We start from the raw sequence: 25,159 nt of genomic DNA on the forward strand, positions 1-25,159 counted from the left end.
CATCGAGAAGAAGTTCTTAGAAAACCCGCAGTGCCTGATTCTACTCATCACCGCAGGGTACGGTAGCGTCGGTCTCAATCTCACAGCCGGCAACATCGTCGTTTTGTGCGAGCAATGGTGGAATGTCTCGAACGAGAGGCAGGCCATGTGCAGGGCCTTTAGGCAGGGTCAAAAGAAGATCGTCGTGGTCATTAGGCCTTTCGTCGTCAACTCGGCTATCGACAGGGAGATTGCCAAGAGGCGCATGGCCAAGTTGAATGTCAACAACGACTTGACCAAAACGTTGATGCACAATCATTAATTGACGATATCCTTCTTGAGAATGGCACATGCTTGGTCGTATGTTGTCGGCATAGGATTGGGCTTCGTGCGGGTCGCCTCGAGGCTCATAGCGGCGGCCTCGATGACAGCATCCTGGACCCAAGGCTCGCAGACACTGATGGGGACGTTTCCGCCTGAGAGCTCAAGCTCCTCCAGGGTCCTCTTCATACGGAAGCCGGCTTTGAAGCCGATGTCGCGACCGATCCGCTTGCCGTCTGCGAAGGCAGTGTTGCAGAAGGTAACCATCGTGGAATCGATATCGTCGTACTTCGCGTCGACGAGCTTATAGATCTGCTCACGGGGTTCTGACTCGTGGGCTTTGTGCGGTTGGAGGCGCTTATCGACTCCAGCACTCACTGGGCGCTCAATCTCGATCTCTGCCCGCTCGTGCATGAACTCGTTGTACGAAAAATTCTGCTCGGCGAAGCGCTTCATCTTCTCAAGTGTCTCGTTGCATATCCGCTCAATCGCGCCGCGTTCATGCGCTCGAGCCGCGTCATCCCTCCGGTCAAAGCTCAGGTGTGTATCAGCAACGTCGTCCTTGTGCGTTTGAACCAGGTGGGCGGCGGCCGCGTGTTGAAACCTCGCCAACTCGCGGGCCTGGTCTGCTTTCTCATAAGAAAAAAGCGTCACATCGATATTGTAGCCCTTTCCCTTCCTTGGAGCAGGTGGGCAAGCCAGAGCTTGTCGTTGGCGGCTGACTTGAGGTCGGTGATGGCTTTGTCCTTGTCATTCTGGAGGCTAGCAATATCGGCCCGTATGGCTTTGTTCTCTGGAGTCAAAGTCAGTAACAAGGGACCACTAAGGGTGGAGCTCGAAATCGGACAAAGGCACATGATACATGGAGAATCCGAACAGGCCTGGAGCCGACATTGGAACAGCGATACGCAATTATGAAAATGCTGAGTTGATGTAAGCATCAAAGTAGTTATTATTGTCCAAGGAAATCTCTGGTTTGCAGTCTACATCAGAACAAAACGTTGCAAAGTATAAGATTCGGTACTGATGTAGGCTCCAGGGTACCTCGAAAATAATACTAATTATGCCAGAACTCACAACAAAACGTTGATCTGCAGTCTACATCAAAATGAAGAGCCGCAAAGTAGAGGGTCTAGCATTAACGTAGGCCCCACAGTATCCCGGTATGCAATGACGAGGCGACATCTGACTTGTCTAGCCAGATAGTGTCCAAAGAAGCTCTCGAATGTGCGTCCTCCTTCGCTGCGTTCTCGTATGGCGTGCTTGTAACTTGCCGCGCGTTGACGAAGAAAGGTTTGGTGCAGTCGAAAAATTCAGGGTGTTTGTAGGCACTTTGTCCGTCGTTCGTGAATGACAACTCGACGATCTGCTCTGTCGGCGGAGGGCCAGCGTTGTTGTTCTTGGCTTTGGCTTTCTTGGCTTTGGCTTTGTTTGGCGGCGCCATGTTGGTGTAGGTGATGGTGCAGAATTCGAGAAGAAAATCGCGGCGTATGTGAGAGGAGAAGATGTTCCAGCGCCGGGTGATACATGCTAGGACTTTACATTTAATATACTAGCACTAGATAACTTAGACAATCTAAATAATTAACTAAATAACTTATTACTTATAATAGCTACTTAGCTATTACTATAATACTTTTTTTATATATTTTTATTTTTATTTTTTATAATAATCTTATAATCTACTAAAATAGCTAATATTTATACTTTTTAGTTTATATCTATAAACTAACTATTTAGAATATTTTACTCTACTTAAGTAGACTAAATACTAAGTAGTTAAAGTTACTAAATAAAATTTAATACTACTACTTTTTTAGTAATTAAGAAGTTCTTAGCTATCTAGTTTATATTTATAAATATTAGCTATATTTATATTTATATTAGTATTTTTAGTATATATATTTATATACTTTAATACTTATTAAGAATAAAACTATACTTTTAAGTATTATTACCTTATAAAGTAGAGCTATTTAGCTTAGAACGTATAGACTAAGAGTAAATACTTAGATTAGCTAATTAAAGCTACTCTTCTATTAGCTAAATATACTAACCTTATTATAGAGATTAGCGTTTTATAGCTTACTATAAAAGGTATATATAATATATTATATTAGCTTACTATACTAAGCTTAGTAAGAAATATTAAAATTAAAATACTAAAGTAACTCTACTTTATTTATATAATTATAATATAACGTATTACTAATAATATAAGATAAAAGCTATATATCTTAGTCTTATAAAGCTCTAGTAGCTTTATAGAGTCTCTTAGAAAAGCTTTTAGAGAAGCTCTTAGTTAAGTCTTTAGAGAAGCCTAGCTAGTAGACTAAAAGCTATTTTAAATATAAAGTAATTAAATACTATACTAATAACTATAATAGAATAATAATAATAATAATAATAATAATAGTCTACTTCTATTATAACTCTACTTTTCTACTTCTTTATCTCTATACCTTACTATCTCTCTCTCTAGGCCTAAGAGATAGAGCCTATAGCGTACTTTTTTTAAAATTAAATAATTATATAATTATATAATTACGTAATTACGCAATAACGTATTACTATATTAGACCTAATAGTAAACTTAAAAATCTCTAACGCAAGCCTAACTATTAACTAGCACTAGCACTAGCTTTATATAATTACGTAATAGTAAAAAGAAACTAAGTAAGTTTAGCTACGCTAGTATAAAGCCTCTAAACTAACTTAAGATATCTATATAATATTTATATAATTACTAGTAACTTATATTCTATATATAATTACTTATAAGCTAGCTATATTAGCTATATTACGTAACTACTACTTACTATCTATATTTACTCTTATCTACTTATCTATCTACTTATTCTCTATCTATACTAATAACTTCTAAGCTTTTATAGCTATAGTCTAAACTTTATAATAATACTTAAGTTATTCTAGAGTGCTTATAACTACTATTTCTTAGCTTACTAGCTCTATTACTACTATACTTATACTTATAGCTTATTTTTTATCTCTCTAATAATTTTAAGCGTCTCTAACTTCTAAAGTAAAGTTTAGAAATAGAGTTTTTTTAACTATATCTACTTTTTTACTACTACTTATACTAGTACTATTATTATATTATATATTATATCTACTCTTTTCTAATACTTAAATTTCTTCTAGGTAAAAGCTTTATCTTTCTTCTTTTTTATAGTATAGTATATAAATAGTATATTTATCTAAAATAGCTTAATAATAAAGAGTATATCTATATAAAGATAAGTATATAGTACTTTATTCTTTAGATTAAATCTTTTTAGTAGAATAATATCTATAAATATTACTATAATATTCTTAAGATTATCTTTATATATCTATGCTTAGAAGTATAAGGTATTAAAGATTATATTAGTATTAGTAATACTAACCTTATAGAAAACTAAGCCTATTAGTAGTACTAAGTAACTATTATCTAGGCTAGGTACTAAAAAGTTAAAAGTATCTACTTAGGTAGTAGGTATAGAGAGAAAGGCGTTTAATATCTTTAAAGTAATATTAGTATTAGTATTAAGTTTAGAAGTTATACCTAGGTATTTAGCTAAGTATTTAGCTAGAAATTTAGATTTCTTAAAGATATAAAAAGCTCTTAGAGATATAAAAAGTTCTTTAAAAGAAAAAAAAAAAGAAAAAAAAAGTATTCTCTATATATAAAGCCTTTTATACTCTTTTCTAAGCTACTATCTTCTATACTATAGTTTACTTACGCAAATATCTTTTTATATTTTATAGTAGTATAGTACTATAATTTAATATTACTCTAAATCTAGAGTTTACCTACGTAGCTACCTAGAATTCTACCTATCTACTTCTATAGCTAAGAGAAAGGCTATATTATACTACGCTCTAACTTCTACTCTACTTTCTACTTTTTCTATTATTACTATTAGCATCTATACTTTAAAAAGCTTATTTCTACGTTAAATTCTAGAATTAAGAATATTTTAATAATTCTACAGCCTAATAGCTCTATAGCTTACCTATTACTACTTCTAAGTCTACTTCTAAGTTTACTAGAAAAGCTTTTATTACTATTACTCTTTATAAGTATATTATTATTATTATTAAAGTACTATATCTATAGTAAATATTAGAGAGAAAGTTTTATTAAATTTTATAGTTATATATAGTAAGTATAAAGTATTTAGAAAATATACCTATAATAAGATTACTATATAGAGTTACTAACTATGTTTTATTACTCTACTCTATATTAACACTTTACTATAATATCTTACTATCTCTTATATAGAAAACTTAGCTTAGTTTCTATTTTTAATAAGATTACTAAATATAATTAATAATAATAATAACTACTATAGCTATAGCTATAATAATAAAAATAATTCTAAAAAGAAAAATAGTAGTACTCTTTTCTAGAAAGATAATATTAAGACTACTCTTTCTTTTTAGTTAACATCTTACGTCTTATACTATATATATTATCTCTAGATCTAAATACTACTAGAGATTTTTTTTCTTTAATAGTTACTATATAGTAATAGCTTAGATATATTATTTAATTACTTTAATACTTTAGTTTACTTTTTCTAAATAGCTTTATAGAGCCTTTAGAAAAGCTCTTAGTAAAGTCTCTAGAAAAGCTCTTAGTAGAGCTACTAGAGAGGCCTAGCTAGTAGGCTAATAGATTTTTTATTCTCTAACTAAAAATAATTCTATTTTTATTAAGTAGATAAAAAGAATAAAAAGAAGAAAGATAAGGAGTATTTAATAGAGTACTATAATAATATAGAAAAAGCTATATTATATTCTACTACTATTAGAGAAGATACTATTATAGTCTTTTATTTTAGAAATAACTTTATAGTTATTACTACTTAGAGCTTCTTTCTTTACCTCTAAAATAACTTTATAGTTCTCTTTTTTATTCTAAAGATAATACTATAGTTATTACTATCTAAACCTACTAAAAAGAAATAAAAAGTAAAGATAAATACTAATAGACTTTAACTAGAGAACTAATAAATATATAGTAGGTATTTTCTCTCTCTAATACTAGACGCTCTTAACGCCTAACTTTAAAGCTAATATCTTTTTATATATAGCTTTTAATACTTTACTACTATAAGTTAGCTTTTAGTTAAATATATTATAGTTTCTATAATACTATCTATACTAGCTACCTTTTTTACTACTTTTATCTCTTACCTCTTACTACTACTATAGATATAGTATTTACTAAAGTTTCTAATATAAGTTTAAGTTAATAAGATATTAAAGTTATCTATACTAGTAGTAACTCTCTTCTAATATATACTAAGCTAAGTTTTTTATAAGTAGTAATATAAAGCTAAGCTTTCTATACACTAGAACTAGTAGATACTTTTTAAGCCTACTACTACTTCTAAGCTTACTACTACTTCTAGCTACTATTAGAAACTCTTATTAATATAAGAATATAGCTTAATAGAGTAGTTTACTCTTTTCTAAGATATACTAAAACTAGTATAGTAGTTATTCTCTAATATATATATAAATAAGCTAAGAACTCTAATATATAATACTAAGTTAAGCCTTCTACGCGCTAGAACCTATAGTAGTTATTATCTTTAGCTATATCTATATCTATACCTACTCTTTAAAACTATAATAATAACTATAGAAATTCTTTTATATAAAGTATAGTATAGAAATAGTAATATATAAAAGAGGTATCTTTAGCTACTATATTATAGCTATTATCTTTAACTTAGATAAAGAAATCTTCTATCTTTCTATATTCTTTATTAAAGTACACTAATTTTCTTTCTAATATTAATACTAATAGCCTTAACTTAGAAAAGAGTAAGATAGCTTTATTTTATATTAGATATTATAATAGAGATATAGCTAATTAGCTTAATAGCTTTCTTTACTCTTTACTCTTAGCTACTTAGTTATAAGTAAGAGTAAGATAGCCTTATTTTATATTAGACGTTATAATAGAGATATAGCTAATTAGCTTATTAAAATCTCTACTATACTAAAAACTAGCTAATCTATTATAGAAGATTTTAAAGTTTACTATAGTGCTAGCCTTTCTCTCTATAGCTACTATAGCTTTCTATTCTACTTATTACTTTTATTAAAGTTAGCTAAGAATCTAAGAAGTACTATATTTAGAAAGTATTCTTAATATACTACTCTAACTATTAAATAATAGAGTTAGTTAAATACTAGATATATAATATTAGACTATAATTAGGTATATTATTCTAAAAAAACTAGAGATAAATTACTACTAAGCTATAATAGTAATTCTAAGATATTTATAGCTAGTGCTAAGTTAGCCTAGGCTCTTATAGGCTAGAGCCTAATATTATTCTCTCTCTTAGAGTAGATTACTTTTAATCTAACTCTAAGTATATATAATAAGTAGAAAAAAGTAAGTAAAATCTAAAATAAACTATTTTAGTTTATAATAGCCTATACTAGGTATTTATAAGTATAATATACTTATAGAAAGTAGAAATCTTAGTAAAAAAATCTAGTAATCTAGAAAATTATAAAATTATATAAAAACGCGTTTTTCTACGCTAGTAGTACTAGTATAAAGCTATACGTCTAGGCTATTTTTAGCTAGTTAGATTTCTTTTTTCTATTTTTTACTTTTTAATTACTTTATAATAGTAAGTATTAGCTCTTTTTACTTATTATTTCAAAATTCTAAAAAGATTTAAAGTAATCTATTATAGCTTATTTTAAAGTATAATAGAGTAGTTTAGTCTAAATTAGAAGTTTCTAGCGTAAATTATATTAAATTACTACTAACTAGCTTTTAGTACTCTAACTAAAACTATTAATACGCACTTTATAATAATTTACTCTCTTTCTACTTATATCTACTTATTATACTTTATATTACTCTATTCTAAGTCTTAATAGCCTCTTTTATCTTAACTTAACTATAGTTACTAATAATTAAATTACTATAAGCTACTTTTATATACTTAAGCTTCTTAAGATTAGTTATATACTATATACTAGTTATTTATAGTTATAAAAGCTTAATAAGCTTTATATATTTAACTACTATAGCTATACTTTTCTAGTTCTTAATAATAAAAAAAAGCGCGCTATCTTTACTAGTATAATTAAAAAGATTACTAGTATACTATTTAAAGATTCTATTACCTAAACTATCTTATATAGCTAGTATTAAGCTATAAATAAGTAGTACTTTACTATAAGTATCTATTTTACTCTCTTTTAGCTACTATTACTTTTTATTAGCTTTTATAAAGCTAATAAGTAGTAAATAGCTCTAAAATAAGTAGTTTTAGTTTATTTTAGTCTATTTTAGACTTTTTTATACTAATACTAACTAATATAGCTTCTAAAGAATCTTATTAACTTAGAAGCTATATTTAAAATTATCTACTAATTATTAGCTAACTATAAGCTCTTTAGTAAGAAGCTTATTATTCTATATTCTTAAGTCTTTAATAATATCTTAACACCTACTTTACTAGCTATAGAGAACTTTAAGCGTAGTAACTTATACTATTTAAAAATAGACTTAGTAGAGAAGTATAAAAGAGTTTATAATAATATTATTAGGTAAGTTTTAATCTATTTTAGCTTATTTTAGCTTAATTTAGTATTTTATAAGTTTTTTTATTTTCTCTAGAGTTAGTAGAGTCTTTATAAAACTTAAAAGAGCTAGATTAGCTTATAATAGCTTATTCTAGACTTTTTTAACTAACTTTAGTAGTAACTACTTCTCTAATTAGAAGTACTTATAATTTTATTTTAGCGCTCTCTATAGCTATATTACTACTTAGTTTAGTATATATTTTAATAATAAAACTAAAGCTAAAACTATAGTTACTAGCTTTACTAATAGTACTACTTACGTGTCTAAGAAGTAGGCTACTAAAGTTACTAGTGTACTTAATACTAAATTACTATTTAAGTAATTAGTAAGTTCTAAAATACTTTTTTTTAGACTCTTATAACTTTAATTAGCTTTTTATAAATTACTAGTAGCTTTTTTACTTTTTTTTACTTTTTTCTAGCCTTTTTTAGCTTATTTTAGTCTATACTAACTTTTTTTATAGTATTTAGTTTTAAAGTCTACTAAGTAAGCTATTATTTTTAATATTAACACTCTATAAAATACTATTTAAAACTTTTAAGTAGAGCTTACTTTCTAGCTAAAGAGTAATAAAGCTACTACTAAGAAAGGCTAGCTTAAGAAGTAGATTAAAACTAAGAAAGATAAAATTAAGTATCTTAAGGCTAGTATTTTCTAAGTTACTTTTAGGTACCTTTTAATAGTCTTTTATAGCCTATTTTAGTCTATTCTAAAGTAATATAAAGTCTTTTAGTATATTTAAGTAAAGTTTAATAGAGTTTATATAGAATTAACTAAAGTTAAAAGATATTAACTAAAACTAACCTCTTTTAGCTCTATATAGGCTATTATAGCTTAGTTTAGTCTAGATTAATATTTATAAGTAGATCTATTCTTATAAATATAAAAAAGTTTATATTTATAATTAAAGTTATTTATTTATATAAATTTACCTAAAGTGTAATTTTTAAATTTTTTGAAACTAATTATAAAACTTAAAAAACTATTAATTCTTATACTAGAAAGTAAGTTAGAGTTAAATAGTTATAAGCTATTTTAGTCTAAGACACTATTAAATACTTTAAAAAACTCTATATAGAGAAAAAAAGTAAAAATATACTCTAGTTTATACTAAAATAGTCTATTATAGCTTAAAATAACTTATTCTCTCTTTTTATAAGACTATTTATAGTATTACTTTATAAGCTAGATTTTTAAAAACTTTCTATACTATTAGATACTTTTCTTATTTTAGAACTTCTATAGTGTATTAGCTAAGATATTTAAACTTAGTTTTTATAAGTTTTCTTTCTTTAGGTACTTAATCTATTTAATTAGATATTTCTATTAGTTATTTTTATTACGCTATCTTTTAATAATATATTCTACTTTATATATATTATTACTAAATTCTCTTAGAGTATTCTACTTAGGCGCTTTAGAGTATAGAATAGTATCTTTTAGATTAAAAGGCTCTAAAAGTAATATATAAAATACTAGATAGATACTATTAAGTTTTAGAAAGTTAACTTAAAAGGCTAAAAAGCTAATTTAGTTTATAATTTTTCTAGGTCTAAAAAACTTCTAATTTAGCTTTTTCTTTAAATAAGTACTTCTAATATATTAGTTAGAGACTAGAACTTAGTCTTTTACTTTAAAAAGTATTAGCGCGTAGTACTTATTAGTATACTTTTTTTAGTAAGTATTTACTACTTTAATCTTTTTATAGTACTTCTACTATAGTTTAATTACTTATTTAGTAAAGCTAGCCTTTATAAAGCTTTTTTTTTTACTAAAAACTAAATTAAGCTAATCTACTTTATAAAAGTATTTTTTATAGTAAGTTTAGAAGAGAGTAGTTCTAGTAGTAGAGTATATACTATTATTATATATAAACTCTTTAATAAATATCTAGCGTACTTAATTATTCTATTCTAGAGAGTAATAGTAGTAAAAGTACTACTTTTAATATACTAAGTTAATTAAACTATTTCTCTATAATTACTAGAATATTAGAAGAAAGGTCTATTTAGAAGAGATAGTATATACCTATAATATATAAAGCTATAAGATATCTCTTATTAGTAGTAACTACTTCTATCTACCTCTTACTATTCTAATAGAAGTTCTTTTTTAGCTCTATTCTTATAGCTATATCTTATAGATTTTTTATTAAAGTTTCTCTAGAATAAACTAAAAAGTTAAATATACTACGCGTATAACTAGTAAGAACTACTAAAGTAGTATATTCTATTACGCTAGGTAGCGTTATTATAAGAACTAAAGCTTCTATTATAAGTATAAAAGAGAAGTTTAGTATAGAAAGTTCTTTATATTTAGTAAATATATTAGTAAATTTTTTTTAGATATATATAAAGGTATTAAGAAAGATATAGAATAAAGAGAAGTATTCTCTATATATAAAGCTTTATATAATTCTCTTCTAGACTACTATTCTCTATACTATAGTTTACCTACGCAAATATTATTTATATTTTATAGTAGTATAGTACTATAATTTAATATTACTCTAGATCTAGAGTTTACCTACGCTATCTAGACTTCTATCTATCTACTTCTATAGCTAAGAGAAAGGCTATATTATACTACGCTCTAACTTCTACTCTTTCTACTAAGAGCTTTCTCTTAGAAAGCTTCTATATTAAATTTTAAAAATATTTTAATATTTCTATAGCTTTATAGCTTACTTATTACTATCTCTAAGTCTACTTCTAAGTATACTAGAAAAGCTTCTATTACTATTACTTTCTATAAGTACGTTATTATTATTAAAGTACTATATCTATAGTAAATATTATAAAAAAAGTTTTTTTAATTTCTATAGTTATATATAGTAAGTATAAAGTATTTAGAAAATATATCTATAATAAGATTACTATATAGAGTTACTAACTACGTATTATTACTCTACTCTATATTAACACTTTACTATAATAAAAAAAGTACTACTTTAAAGTTTAGTTTTACTTTTTAGTTTAGCTATTAGTCTAAGAATAGAAAGCTAAAGTAAAAACTCTTTAAGTATTAAGGTAGTAAAGAAAAGTATTTTAATACTTAGAGTTTATTAAAAAGTCTTAATCTAAAATAATACGCTTTAGTATACTATAAAGTTAGATAACTTTACGTATCTAGATCTATACTAAGTTAGTACTATTCTAGTTAGCTTATACTAGTATATAATAGACTATTTTAGTTAATTTATTTATAATAACTAATATAGCGTTATACTTTATACTAGAAACTATACTAAGTAGTAGTTTTATAATAAAGTCTATTATTACTTTCTTCTAAAAGTAGTTAAGTATTAGAAAAGACTATAGTAAGCTATAAGATCTATATCTTATAAAAGTAGACTTTCTATATATAAGATAATTCTTATAGTATTACTCTATATTCTTATATATACTTTTCTAAAAGTAATATTTTTATAGCTTTTCTAAAGTATATTTTACTCTAAAGTAGTTTACTAGAAAATTATTATAATATTTTTAGAAAGCTTATAACTTCTCTTTAGTAGTTACTAATATTTTTACTATATAATAGCGCGTTTTAGCTCTATTTAGACTAAACTAGTTAGCTTTAAACTTAGATTTATCTAAAGTATCTAAAAAAGTATAATTTATTTTATTACGCTTTTCTAAGATTTAGAGCTCTAATATAGTATATCTACTAGCTTAGTTAAAGCTTTCTAGACTCTTAGTAAGGTTTTATTATTTCTTAGTATACTTAGTAGAGTATATCTATACTATAGCTACTAAAAAAGAAGTTTTATTACTATTAGTTATAAAATCTCTTATAAGCTAAATAAAAGCTTTATTATACTTTTAAGTAGGTTTCTAAACTTCTACTATATAGTTAAAGTAGTAAGAAAGCTTATCTATAAAGTTAGTAAACTCTATCTTATAGTAAATATTAAAATTAAACCTAAATAGTATAATATAAAATTTAACTTATTAATAGTTAAGAGTCTTAGTTTTTATAAACTATTTTAAGTTCTAATAGTTAGTCTAAAGATTAAAGTATATACTTTTTAGATATTAGCGCTAATACTCTAGACTCTTAACTATTATAAGTAGCTTTTAGTTATATATATTATAATTATACTCTACTATAATAAGCTTATATAAAAAAAAGTTAACTAGATACTATTAGTACTTTCTAGCTCTATTTAGTATATATTAGCTTAATATACTTATAATTATACTATCTAGAATATTTATCTTAGCCTTAGTCTTTCTATCTTACTTAAAGTAAGTTAAAATAAAAATACTTAGAAAAGAGTTTTTTAGCTTCTAAAAGACTTCTTTAGCTTTTTTATTAAGATTAAGAATCTAACTTTTCTTTTTTTACTAAGTGTAGCTACTCTTAGCTACTTCTAGCTCTTTTTAGATTAGTTTAGTTATATAAGAGATATAATTAGGTAGATATATAATAGAATACAAGCTATTAAGTAGAATATAAAGATATAGAGACCTTTATATTCTAGAGCTAGCGCTAGTTTAACCTAATTAGGCTAGGCTAGTTATATAATAACGTAATTAGGTAAGTATAGATAGAACTATAATAAGTTAATAGTAAGATAAGCTAAAAGAATTTAGTAATAAACTATTTATAGTAGTTTATAAAGCTAATAAATATCTAAATCTTACGTACTATATATAGCTTAAGCTATTCTTAGATTATTTTAATTCTATTTTTATTAATTTATATTCTTTTAAGAGAAACTATATACTTAAGGTACTTAGTATACTAAATATACTACTTATACTTTAAAAGCTTTAAAAATAGCTTTATATTACGTAATTTATATAAGACTTTCTTAATATAGCTTTTATATTTTTTTTTAGTATTAAAAAAAATAAAAATATTATTTAAGTATATAATATAAGTTATATTAATTAATTCTATAAAAACTTAATAGATATAAGTCTAGAACTACGTAAAAGCGTTTATAAAGCTAAAAGATATTATAGTATACTTAAAACTACTATATTTTATATAAAAAGTAGTTTTCTACTTATTACTCTTTTTAATATATACTCTATAGTAAGCTTTTTTTATATTAAGTTTAGTATAGAATTTAGCGCTAGCTAATCTTTCTAGAAACTTTATAATAAGTAGTAAAAGATACTAATTCTTAATAGTAATTTTATTAAAGCTCTTATAGTTAATGTATAGATATATACTACTATCTTTCTTTTTAGTAAAAAGTATAAGTACTTTTACTAAAGACTTACTATACTTAATCTACTTTTATACTAAGTACTTATCTAAATACTTATATAAGAGCTTTAACTTTATTTTAAAGAAGTTATATAATAGCTAATAAAGCGCTATAGTTCTAAGTAGTAGATTAATAGCTAAGTTTTATAAACTATAGTTAGTAAAAACTCTTAAGTTATTCTCTAACCTAAAGTACGTAAACTTAGTATATTATAGAAGTAAACTACTTTTTTTAGCCTCTTCTAGACTAGACTAGAGTATTAAAGTAATAAAATAGCTATATATATCTACTATAGAATTACGTATAGTCTTCTTAAACTTCTTAGTTTTTTTTAGTATAATCTTTTTATAAATAGTTTTATTCTTAAACTTAGTACTTTAAAAAAGTAGCTTCTATATAGAATAGCTAATTTTTAAGTAATATACGTTTATCTAAGATAGACCTAAGTATATCTAATACTTATAGACTTCTATAATAATATATAAAATATTTTAGATTTCTTATTTTCTATAAAAATCTACTATTTTTATAGTTACTATAGTAGTACTATAAATTTTTAATTCTTTACTATTTACTTTATCTACTAATAGCTTAAGTAGAGAGTAAACTAATAAGCTTTACTTTATAGTAAGTAATACTAAAATAAGATTTAACTAGAAATCTCTATTTACTAAAGCCTTAATAAGCTTTAATTAGATAAGTAATACTTTTACTATTAGTAGCTTTACTAGCTTAAAGTAAAGTATATTATAAAGAAGTTCTAAGTTCTAAAATACTAGATCTAGAGTAATATAAGTAGCTAAGAAAGACTTTAGCTTCTTTATCTACTACTTTTTTTTAATTCTTAGCTAGATTAGCTCTTAGAGTTTCTTTTAAACTTTAGATAGTTTCTTTAAAAGTATCTAGTTTTATTATATTTTTAATAAGTTATATTAAAGTTTTTTAAACTATTTTAGTCTAATTTAGCTAGTTATAAGTTAGATTTTACTAAACTTATTTTTTTAGCTTTTTTCTAAATCTAAAAAGACTCTAAAAAAGAGTTTTAGATCTAATAGCTATAAAACTTTTTTTTATAAGCTAGATACTTAGAAAGTATAGTAGTATACTTTATTTTACTCTAATAGTAGTAAGCTAAGGTATTAAGCTTAGAAACTATATTATAGTTTTTCTAGTTTTAAAGTAAAAGTTCTTTCTAAATATTAAAAAAAAAAGTACTTATAAAATTTATATAGTACTACTCTTCTAAGTAGTTACTTAGTTTACTCTAAAGTATATTAAAGTAGGCTAAAAAAAAGTTAGAATTTTAATCTAGCCTTTATTTAGTTTACTTAAGTTTATTATAAGCTATAAAGCACTATAATAACTTAAAACTAAGTATATTAAGTATAACTACTTTAAGTTTTTTTTAAGTAGATATCTAAAATACTTTAAGCCTTATATAGTTCTAAAAGTAAGTATTTTAAGTAAAGTAAGTAGTTTTATTAAGAAATCTTATAGTAAAGTCTACTTTTTAAGTATTTATTAAAAAGGTAAAAAGCGCTTTTCTAAAAATAGCTTTATAATTATATACCTAGTAATTATACTATAAGTAGTTATATATAGTAAATATCTCTAAGTTCTTAGAGTATAGAGCTTCTAAGTTTAACTAAGACTTATTTTTTAAAACTAAAGTATAGTAAATAATATTCTTTTTAAGAGCTAAGTAGTTATCTATAAGTACTTTATACTTTAATTCTTTAAAATAAACTATATTTTAATAAGTATACTCTAATTATTTCTACTTATATAACTTCTTAAGTTTATAGATTAAAGTAGCTTATTTATCTTTATTTTTAGTAGTAGTAGTTTATAAAAGCTTAGTTAGCTCTAAAATAGGCTCTAATAGCGTATTACTATCTCTAATAATTAAAGCTAGATTAGTAATATCTAAAGAAGCTTCTAATAGATTTATAAGTTTCTTAGTAAGTAGTATTACTACTTCTAGAAATATAAAAGCTAATTCTTTCTAGTTATTATTTATTACGCGTAATAATAGTATAGCTTACTTACTACTATATTATATTACGCTAGAGAGACCTACTTTAAAGCTTATTATATCTAAATAGTATATATAAAAGTATTATAAAGTAAAGTAATTTAAATATTAAATAATAGAGTTAGTTAAATACTAGATATATAATATTAGACTATAATTAGGTATATTATTCTAAAAAGACTAGAGATAAATTACTACTAAGCTATAATAGTAATTCTAAGATATTTATATCTATAGCTAAGTTAGCCTAAACTCTTATAAACTAGAGCCTAACACTAAATCTTTTTATAAATATAACTAATATAGATTAAATTTATAAAACTATTCTTAGAGTAGATAATAGTAGCTTATTATTACTAACTATTACTTTAATATCTATAAATAAGTTTAACTATACTTAACTACTACTATTATTAGCCTTTTCTACACTATTTCTAACTAGTATTAGTAACTTTCTCTAACTATAGCTAAGAGTAATTAAGTATACTAACTTTATTTATTACTTACTTATATATTAGAATAGTTACTTTATCTAATATCTTTAATTCTACTATATTATATTTAACACTTAGATAAGAAAGTAGATTAATAAGTAAGTAGGCTTTTTTATAAATAAGCTCTATAAGAATAAAAAAAATATTAGTCTTAATAATTTATAGAAGGCCTTTAAAAATAATACTACGTAAGCCTAGTTACTAGTTAATTCTATTACTATATTTAGTAGTAGTATATATAGTACTTATTCTTTTTAGTATAGAAAGCTAAAAGCTCTTAAAGCTATAGTCTATATTCTTAGTTATTTAAATATCTTTATTATCTTATTACTAGTAGACTATTATTAGAATAACTTTATACGTTATAGTTTTTAGTATAAAGATTAGCTTATAGAAGGTTAAGATATTTATATATACTTAGCTAGAGAGTTTATTTATAATAACTTTATAATTACTACGTACTAGTTTTATTATTACTTTACTATCTTTAAGAAGAAAGTACTTAAAAAGTACTTTAAGATTAAAGACTTATAGTATTATTTTAAATAGTAGAAGTAAGGTAGTTCTTATATTTACGCGCTCTACTAGTATAGAGGTATACCTAACTCTAACTTACTTTAGAAAGATATACTTACTAAAGAATAGTAAGTATATATTACTAAGTTTACTAAGTTCTATAGCCTTTATATTACTACTATTAACTTTTAATACTAGAAAGCACTACTACGTAACTAATATACGCCTATAGCTACTACTTTTATAAACTAAACTAATATAGTAGAATTTATAGAAAAGCTATTAAATTACTTCTAAGTTTATTTATATAGTACTATATACTATCTAGTTATTTCTAAAGAAAGAACTTACCTAGTTAAAGTCTAAGGTAATAAGTACTATAAGTATTACTTTAGATATAAGAAGAATTTTAACTATATACTATATATAGTTATACTATCTAGAAAGATTTACTATTACTTTAAAGCTATATATAATAATAAGTAGCTAAACCTATATAATACTCTTCTAACGCTATCTTAGATAGCTAATACTAACTTCTAACTATATATAAGCGCTACTAGTGTTATTAGATATATTACTAGGTATATTTCTAAAGCTAAGATATAGTCTTAGATTTATAAGAATATAATAAAGAATCTTCTTCTAAACTTAAGTAAGAGAAGCTCTATTTAGAGCTTAGTATTAAAAATAATAATAAGTTTTATTAGAAAGTAAGATTAGTTAGCTAGTAAGTACTACTATATACTTCTTAATCTAAATCTCTTATACTTATCTTATAATATTATTTAGGTAGACTATTATAAAAATAAAGATTAACTAATAATATACTTTAATAATATAGAGACTAGTAAACTACTTACTACTTAGTTATTACTAGTAAAGTATAAAGAGTAACTAGCTAAGATTAAAAACATTTTCTACTTTAACTTTATCTAGAACTATAACTTTAATAAGTATACTTTGTAACTAAAGGCTTAAGCTAAAGTTCTAAAGTATTATCTATACTTTAATTAATAGAATACGTATAAAGAATAGTATTATATAAAGCTTATACTTTATTATTCTTTTTATAAAGTAGATAATATACTTATATTACTAAATAGCTTTACGTAGTATTTTATATTTATAGAAGTATATTAAAACTACTAGATAAGCTATTTAGTTAATAATATATATCTATATAACGCGTATACTCTTAAGTTTCTTAAAGCTAAAACTAAAGAGAAGTTACCTAATAGTAAAGAACTAGATAATCTAGAGTCTAAGTAGGCTAAGTTATTACGCTAACTTTCTAGCTATAACCTAGTAACTATTATTATTAACGCTAACCTTTTTAGTAAGTATTCTATTAACTAAGTATATAATTAGAGTACTTATATAGATTATTATAGTAATATTTAGATTAACTAGCTATTTACTACTAAGTAAGAGAACCTAATAGAGCTATTTACTAGTAGTGTAGATAATATCTTTATATTAAACTTAGAATAATAATTATTCTTTAATACTATAGTAGAGTACTATAAAGCTAATCTACTCTACTAGTAAACTAAGTCTTTCTCTAAGTAGTTACTTATATATCTTAATAGTCTAGCTAGTACTAGTAAAACTTTTATTATACTACTACTATACTAAAAGTTAGAGAATATTAGTTAAAAGTATTATTATAATAATACGCTTAACTCTATTATTTAAACTACTTCTTTAGAGATTATAGCTTATAACTTTAAGAGCTAAATACTATATACTTTATTTTAACTACTACTATAGTTCTTTTATAATTACTAGCCTCTTATAATAGCTATATAAACTACTCTCTAGTAATAGTTTAAGAATATTTACTATTTTATTATTAATAAGAAGTTAATAATAGATATAGCTATACTTACGTAGATTTATTACTATTATTAGAAAATCTTTTCTTTATCTACTTATAAGCCTTTTAGAGGTCTAAATATTATTTTTATAAATAACTTCTATTAGCTTTCTCTAGTTACTAGAACTACTTTATTTAGTAGTTAGATATTAAAAAGTCTATATAGTATAAAAGGCTAGCTATTATATAAGCTATTTAATAAAACTATTAAGCTAGTTTAGCTTATAAGGTAAGACGCTAGTAAAGCTTTCTTCTAGTAAGTACTTAATAAACTACGCTATAGTAATATATCTTTTAAGAGCTAGAAGCTACTATTAAGCTATATATAAAGTATACTTTTATTCTCTAAGTAGAAGAAGTTTAAAAATACACTTTAAGTAGTATTTATCTAAAGAATATTTTATAAAAAGAACTATAAGCGTTTATATAACTATAGAGTTACTATTATTAATAGTATAGTAGTATATAAAGATATAGAGGCTGCTAAAATAAAGAATAAAGTTACTAGTAATCTTATAGTAACGCTACTACTATATCTTAGTATAAAGTATATAATTACTAAGAATCTATAAGTTAAGATAAGTCTAGTAAATAGTACTATAGTAACGCTAATTAATCTATTCTAGTTTCTAGGTTAAGATTCTTTTATATATCTACTAGACTACGCTTTTATTCTTATATCTTATTACTTTAGTCTAATTCTAAGCTATATATATTATATAAATAATTCTTACTATATTTATAGTATTAGTACTAAAGTAGTACTAGTGTTTTATATTTACTATAAATAGTATTAAGATAATATAGTCTTTTTACGTAGCTAGTTTTCTCTTATACTAGCTTACGCTTTAATAATTTATAAAGATTAAGATATAACTACTAATTAGATTTATCTTAATTTAAGTAAGTGCTAAAGGTATAGTTATTAAGATAGAGCTAACTTAATTACTAAGAAACTATAACTTCTTTACTAGTTTATTATATATTACTATCTTTTATTTACGTATATTAAATAGTTTTATATTTAAGATAAAGTTTTACTATATAACTCTTATATATATAAAACGTATACTAACTTATTTATAGAAACTATTTAATCTTATATATTTCTAGTAAGCTAATACTTTCTTTATTAGAATATAAAAGTTTAACACTTATACTTATATATACTAATATATTACTATAATAAAGCTTAAGATAGTTATAATAATACTAACTTTTAACTTAGACCTTTCTTCTATTATTAAAAGTATATAGTTAAGTAGTAGAGCTAATAGTAGTAGATATAGTAAGAATAAAAATAAGAAGAATAAAAAGATAAGAGATAGTAGTTTAGTACTTACTTAGAAGCTTACTAGTACTTCTTTAAGTAAGAGTTTAGAAATAGATAAGAAAGTATAAAAAAAGATAGAAAAGATAGAGTAGTTACTTTAGAAAGTAATAGCTACTTATATTTCTACTACTTTATAGAACTTATATAATAACTAGATATATAAATATAAAGTTATAAAGTTATATTACTATAGATAATACTTTAAGTATAAGATTTATATATAATAAAATAAATAGTTTTACTTTATAAAGTATTTTTAGTCTTTTTATATCTCTTTCTAAATAATAAAGTATATTAGACTAAGGTAAATTTTATAACTATTTAGCGTATAGCTAAGCTCTAAAAAAAGTACTACTTTTAAAAATAATAACTTATTAGTAATAAGTAGCTTATAATTTTACTACTTTTTTTATTATAATAGTAGACTTTAAAGAAGCTAAAAGTTATAAAAAAATACTAAGTAGTAGTAATTTACTATTAAAAGTAAGCTAAGTATTTATATAAAAAATAGTAATTATATTAGTAGCTATAGTTATATATATATTATATTTTTAAGAAGTAATACTTACTATAGTTACTTTTTATATTTTTTTTTCTTTAATTTATATTTATATATAGTAATTTTATTTTATAGTTACTATTTACTTTACTCTATAGTACTATAATAATATAGAGTAAAATAAGCTACTTATAACTTTTATAATATTAATAACTTTAATAAAAAGATACTTTTATAAATAAGAGAAATTGCAAGTATAATACGCTAGTGCGTTTGCGCAGCTCTAGGGCGTGTCCTGGACCGACGCTCACGCTTGCTTGTACTGCACAGCACACAACCCTCCACCTCGATCCACGCCATGTCCAACTCGAAAAGCTGCCCAATTCGACTGTGTCGTTTTCATACACGTGGTGCTAGAAACATGTACGCCAAGCTGGCAAGAAAGAGCAGCATCACTCAGAGGAGGCACTTGGGCAGCGCAGGAGTAGCGGTGGCGGTATTCGCCGACAACGCCTTGGGAGGACTCCGACGGGTGGATGCCGAGTACACGGTCCAGCAACTCGTTCCAGATGCGTGTCATCGACTGCAGTAAGGCCTAGAAGAGCTCTCGCTCGTCAAAATCGACAGTGTCGAAATGCACCACGATCGTTACGGCATGTAAACAAGCAATTGAGCAATGCTGAGGATGGGTTTGATGCTGTTGTGACGACGTTGATTCAAGCGTACATGTTGGTGCATTCGCTATCGCTGGGCGCCGCGCTGCGCCAACAGGATGTCTATCCGTCTCCGCGGGCCCACACATTACTTGTCAATTTGGTCCGATCTGTCAAATGCTTCAGTCACGTCGCGAAAAGAGGATTCATCAGGGGTATCATGTTCATTTCAGGCAAGCCAAAAGCTTGCTTCGTCTATGGTAGTATCGTGTGAGTGGTGCGGGAAGACAGCGAGCTTGTACTGGCCATCATGTAGCACCATTCGAGCGCACGTGCTACCTGTCGCACGACAGTACTCGCAAGCGGAGTCTGCATAAAGAACCATGTCTGTACGTGTCGATCGGTTGTTCATTGTCCATTTATTGAGGCACTTGTCCATCTCCATTGAGATTTTCCTCTGACTGGTTCTCATGTATACCCACCAGCCCCTCGTGTCGCGGTACTGTTGCAACGTGTTTGTGATGAGGATTTGTTGGCTTTGTTCGAGGTAGCTCAAGGGTAAGTATGTGTGTCCAGCTTTGCCGACGAAGAGGATAAGATCAACTTTGTCGTCGTCGCCTGGAACCTTGCGAGGGCGCCCAGGTCTACGGCGTGCCGACCCCTCAAATGGCGCCGAGGTTGGAGCAGGAGTCGACATTCCACGGTCTTCTCCAGGCGTACTCGGGGGTGGTGAGCTTCCGATGTGTATTGGTGAACGACTCGCTTCGTCGAGTTGACGTTGACGTTGATGATGGCTTTGTGCGACAAGAGGAGTCAAGTCTCGAGCGGACAGCTGAGGCGGGGCGGCGACATCAGCACCCGCGGACGCGGCGGGGGACTTTGAGACCTGCCTAGAGACTACCTGGTATGGCGTTGCAGGTGTTTGACGAGCTTCGTCGCCACCGTATGCAGTAACTCTACGTCGCTTGGGAGCAGATTCGATGATGGCTTTGTGCTCGTCCTTCTCTTTATTGGAGAGCTTGTTATTGGCCTGGCGAAGCTCGATCTTCAATGCGCTATTTTCATCTCGGAGGTGACTGGCGTAGGTGTCGGCTTCGTGCAAGCTTATGCTCGTGTGCTCGAGCTTTGCTGTGAGCTTCTCGATCTCTGACTTGAGCTTCTCATTCTCCGACTTGAGCTGCTCTACGGTGGCTGTGATGGTCAGTAAAATGCACTCGCGTCAGGGTAGACAAGTACTCACCACCGACGTGAGTCAACTGTGCTTGTGACCGGAACAACAACATGGCGTGGGGGCGAGAGCGGGTTGGCAATGAGATGAGTTAGAGGTGAAGTGAGGTGACGTGAGAAGGAATTGGGCTGCGGCGAAGAGTTTTCGTTGTGCGCTGTCGCCTATTCAAATGAAGGAGGTGCCGTCGGGGATGGGCCCACTGCGTTGCGGATGTGGAAAGTGCCATGGCACACAACACGAATCCTGTCAAAGTTTTAGATATCGCTTCATAGATCTGAGTTGACGTGTTATCATACCATTGCGCCTATTCAGTGTGTTATGGCTTCGTGCTGGCATCTATCCATGCCGTGCTTTCGCAGTGTACGAATTCTGCTCCAAGACACGTCGAGTTCACTCTAGGGCAGTATGCTTATAAGGTGGCTGTATGCCGATGATAAAGAATAACTGGTACCCGTAATAGGATGTCTGGCTTCGTGCCCCATTGCGATGATTGCGATGATGGTACTTGGAGATGTGAGCGAGAGGTTGGGGTCATCTGCCTGGTTGACTCGTGCGGCACGGGCCCATGACGCGGTCCGATCGCTTATCGATAAACATTACAAGACTGTGCGGGGCGGCAAGCCGCGGCGTCAACATAGCTGGATGGCATCACCCTGACGAACACGACCTACGCAGTGCTTCTCTCTCTCTAAGTGCATGCCCTAAAATCGAATTAGTACGAAAGAGCCATATCTTAGAAGTATTTGTAGCAAATCGACACTGTCGAATTGGACGTCGTCGGTGAGAGCGACAGGAGTAGCGACTGGGGAGGTTCTTGTCAGTAGATACGAGAGGAAATCGAGGGGTCTGCAACGGCCTCCTGGAAGCAAAGACGACAGAGTGTGTACAGTTCTTCAATCAACATCAGCATAGGCGTGGGCGTGGGCATGGTCAAAGAAAGAGTGAGTCAAGTAGAGTCGTGGATGAGAACTATCATTGGATTCATAATAAGCCTCATGAACCAGAATACAAGAGTCAACGACCCCGGGGGTGACATGTGTGTGTGGCTGTGTGCTAGATGTCCCATAAAGTGACATCGACAACACAAGGAGTACCATTTCCTTCCTTGCGGAGGCTATTGAAAAGGGAACCCATGCTGCTAGCCCCAAGCTCTCCTAGCCAGGCCATCTCATTACTAGTCAACTTTGCATGACGCCAAGGGCAGCCAGCACCAAGGGGGCAAGTCTCGAGAGAATCGAAAGTGACCGCGCACAGCCCGAGGCTGAACGACGACGAAGAGTAATATCCAGCCGGCTCAATCTGCACGGCCAGATCAGAGAACGGGAAGTCGACCGGCTTCCACAACGTAAGATCCTTGATGCTCTCGGGGATACTGCCGAAACGCGAGTTGAGGTACGCCTGGTAAGTACGGAATACGATGGAGGTCTTGCCATTGACGACCCCCAGACGCTCGAGGAACGCCTGATATACAGCAGGCTCAACGTGTTCATGGAAACCCGCGACCGGAGGGCGTCCGCCAACTTGGAAACGAGCTAGACACCGTTAGTTCAGATTCGCCTGAAGACAAGATATCGCTCACTTTGGGAAGGCTGAACAGGTACCGCGCGGTCGCAGACTCGGTGGCAGAAGGGTAGGCTATGTGCTCGAGAGTAGCGAAATTGGCTTCGATGAGAGGTTGTTCATCTTCGAACTGATCGACTGCGACACATTAGTACCAATCGCCCCATCGTCGTGAGATGGAGAGACTTACTGAGCTGGTCAGCATTGACCTTCATACTCGTTGGGTCGCCGACGAAGCTTATGCGGTGTACGGAGGCAGCTGTGCTTTGTTAGTGGCGTCTATCTAGCTCGATGGGCTTACTGACGATCGGTAGACTTGCTGGATGCCTTTGAAGACTCTTTAGAAACGGCGTCATGCCCTTGCTGCTTGTCCTCCGTTCTCGCTGCTTGATATTAGCCCTGGTCATGGTTGAAAAGAAACTGGCGAATACCCTTGAGAGCAGCGAACTGCGCTTGTACGTATACCTCAATTGAGTCCATTGCGTAGGATCGACAGACTCGAAAGGTATGGAGGTGTTGTGAGGACGAGAGGAAGGAGCAGATCAGAAATGGTTGGCGATCTGGGTGCGAGTCTGTGCGCCAGCTCACGGCTCCTGCCCGGTCGAGAATCGTCTGTCACCCAGCTTTGCCGCGCTAGAAGATTCCATAGAGCGCGTTGGGGTGATACGAGGGTCCAGGTGAAAACATTTTGATGCGAAGTGAAGCACGGCATTATCATACTATGACAGCATATGGAACCCTGCAAACTTTCCCCAAGGTGAAGCGACACTGGTCTAACACTCAGCCCATAAGCTCGACCCCGCTTCTACCTAGAAATAAGTCAAGAATAAAGATGCGCGCGATGCGCCTATACTAAAGGAGGGAAGTAGGAATTGAGATCAGCCGAATGAAATGAGGAAAACGACATTGGAGGACTGCGTATGGTGCAGCGCTTCCAAACAGGAAATGCGAACAAAGAGCCTGAGCTACAAAAGAAAAAGTTCGTCGATCTGCGTATGGCACATGTTCTCGTTCCCGTCATTCTGCCTGCATCGCAGCATCAAAGTATTCTTTGATGAGATAGCGGTGATCTTGTATCACCATCCCTACGTCAAGCACCTTGACGTTGTGCTCAACAGCGTATGCCTTGCCGTAATTGACACGACTCTCTAGCTCAAGGTATTCTCCTTCGGTGGATTGGACTTGGATGGAATATTTTGTTAAAGCCTCTCCTGGAAGTTGGTTAGGTGCGGCTACCGTAGTATGAATGATGCCATGATCACCCATCCTCACACCGGGTTTCGCGGCGCCGCGACCTCTATATGTTTGTATAGGGCTACGGGGTACATTAGTATATCAAGGCAAGAATTCTTGATGAAATCTACGTACATGCACTGACTGAATTCGCCCTTGTTACGGACAACGACGAATCGGCGTATTTCACTGAAAGCCGTCTCACCATATTGCACAGTACTGAAGTGGGTCGAGTTGCGGGTCTTTCCAGGGTTCATTTGGCCGGCAGGTTCTGTCCAAAGCATCTTGAAGACCTAAGAGCATACGGTTAGTATTGCATCGGTACTGCTCAGTGAATTGAGCTTACTCGACCAAGTACAAAGAACGTCGCACGCGATGGTTGCGCCACCCGTCGATATCCTTATAAGCGTAAGCATTCATTGATCAGATTGTACGGTTTATCAACTTACTCGCATCTAGTTGTTCCTGAGCAAAGCTCTCATTGAGATTCGTTTGGATGTATCTTCGATCGAGACTATGAATAGTAGATTGCACGTCAGGTGGCAGAGACGTTACGTGCCGGCGTGGCCCTG

The 25,159-nt window shown here is 29.3% G+C and overlaps 3 protein-coding genes across 3 annotated transcripts; all 3 read right to left on the reverse strand.

Annotated features, from left to right (window-relative positions):
- Positions 1-297: 297 nt before the first annotated feature.
- J4E88_008132 (uncharacterized protein) lies at positions 298-1,744 on the reverse strand (the record flags this gene model as incomplete). The annotated part of the gene is made up of 3 exons (XM_049401745.1): positions 298-835; positions 955-1,093; positions 1,444-1,744. The coding sequence occupies 3 exons, from the start codon at positions 1,742-1,744 to the stop codon at positions 298-300; spliced, it is 978 nt and encodes a 325-aa protein (XP_049252283.1).
- A 19,051-nt stretch (positions 1,745-20,795) lies between these two features.
- Positions 20,796-21,849, reverse strand: J4E88_008133 (uncharacterized protein; the record flags this gene model as incomplete). The annotated part of the gene is made up of 2 exons (XM_049401746.1): positions 20,796-21,757; positions 21,807-21,849. The coding sequence occupies 2 exons, from the start codon at positions 21,847-21,849 to the stop codon at positions 20,796-20,798; spliced, it is 1,005 nt and encodes a 334-aa protein (XP_049252284.1).
- Positions 21,850-24,371: 2,522 nt separating this feature from the next.
- On the reverse strand, positions 24,372-25,042 carry J4E88_008134 (uncharacterized protein; the record flags this gene model as incomplete). Its single annotated transcript, XM_049401747.1, has 3 exons — positions 24,372-24,669; positions 24,723-24,880; positions 25,037-25,042. The coding sequence occupies 3 exons, from the start codon at positions 25,040-25,042 to the stop codon at positions 24,372-24,374; spliced, it is 462 nt and encodes a 153-aa protein (XP_049252285.1).
- Positions 25,043-25,159: the final 117 nt, after the last annotated feature.

This window comes from Alternaria novae-zelandiae, assembly GCF_023758075.1.
Source record: "Alternaria novae-zelandiae strain BMP 2774 chromosome Unknown scaffold_18, whole genome shotgun sequence".
NCBI lineage: Eukaryota > Fungi > Ascomycota > Dothideomycetes > Pleosporales > Pleosporaceae > Alternaria > Alternaria novae-zelandiae.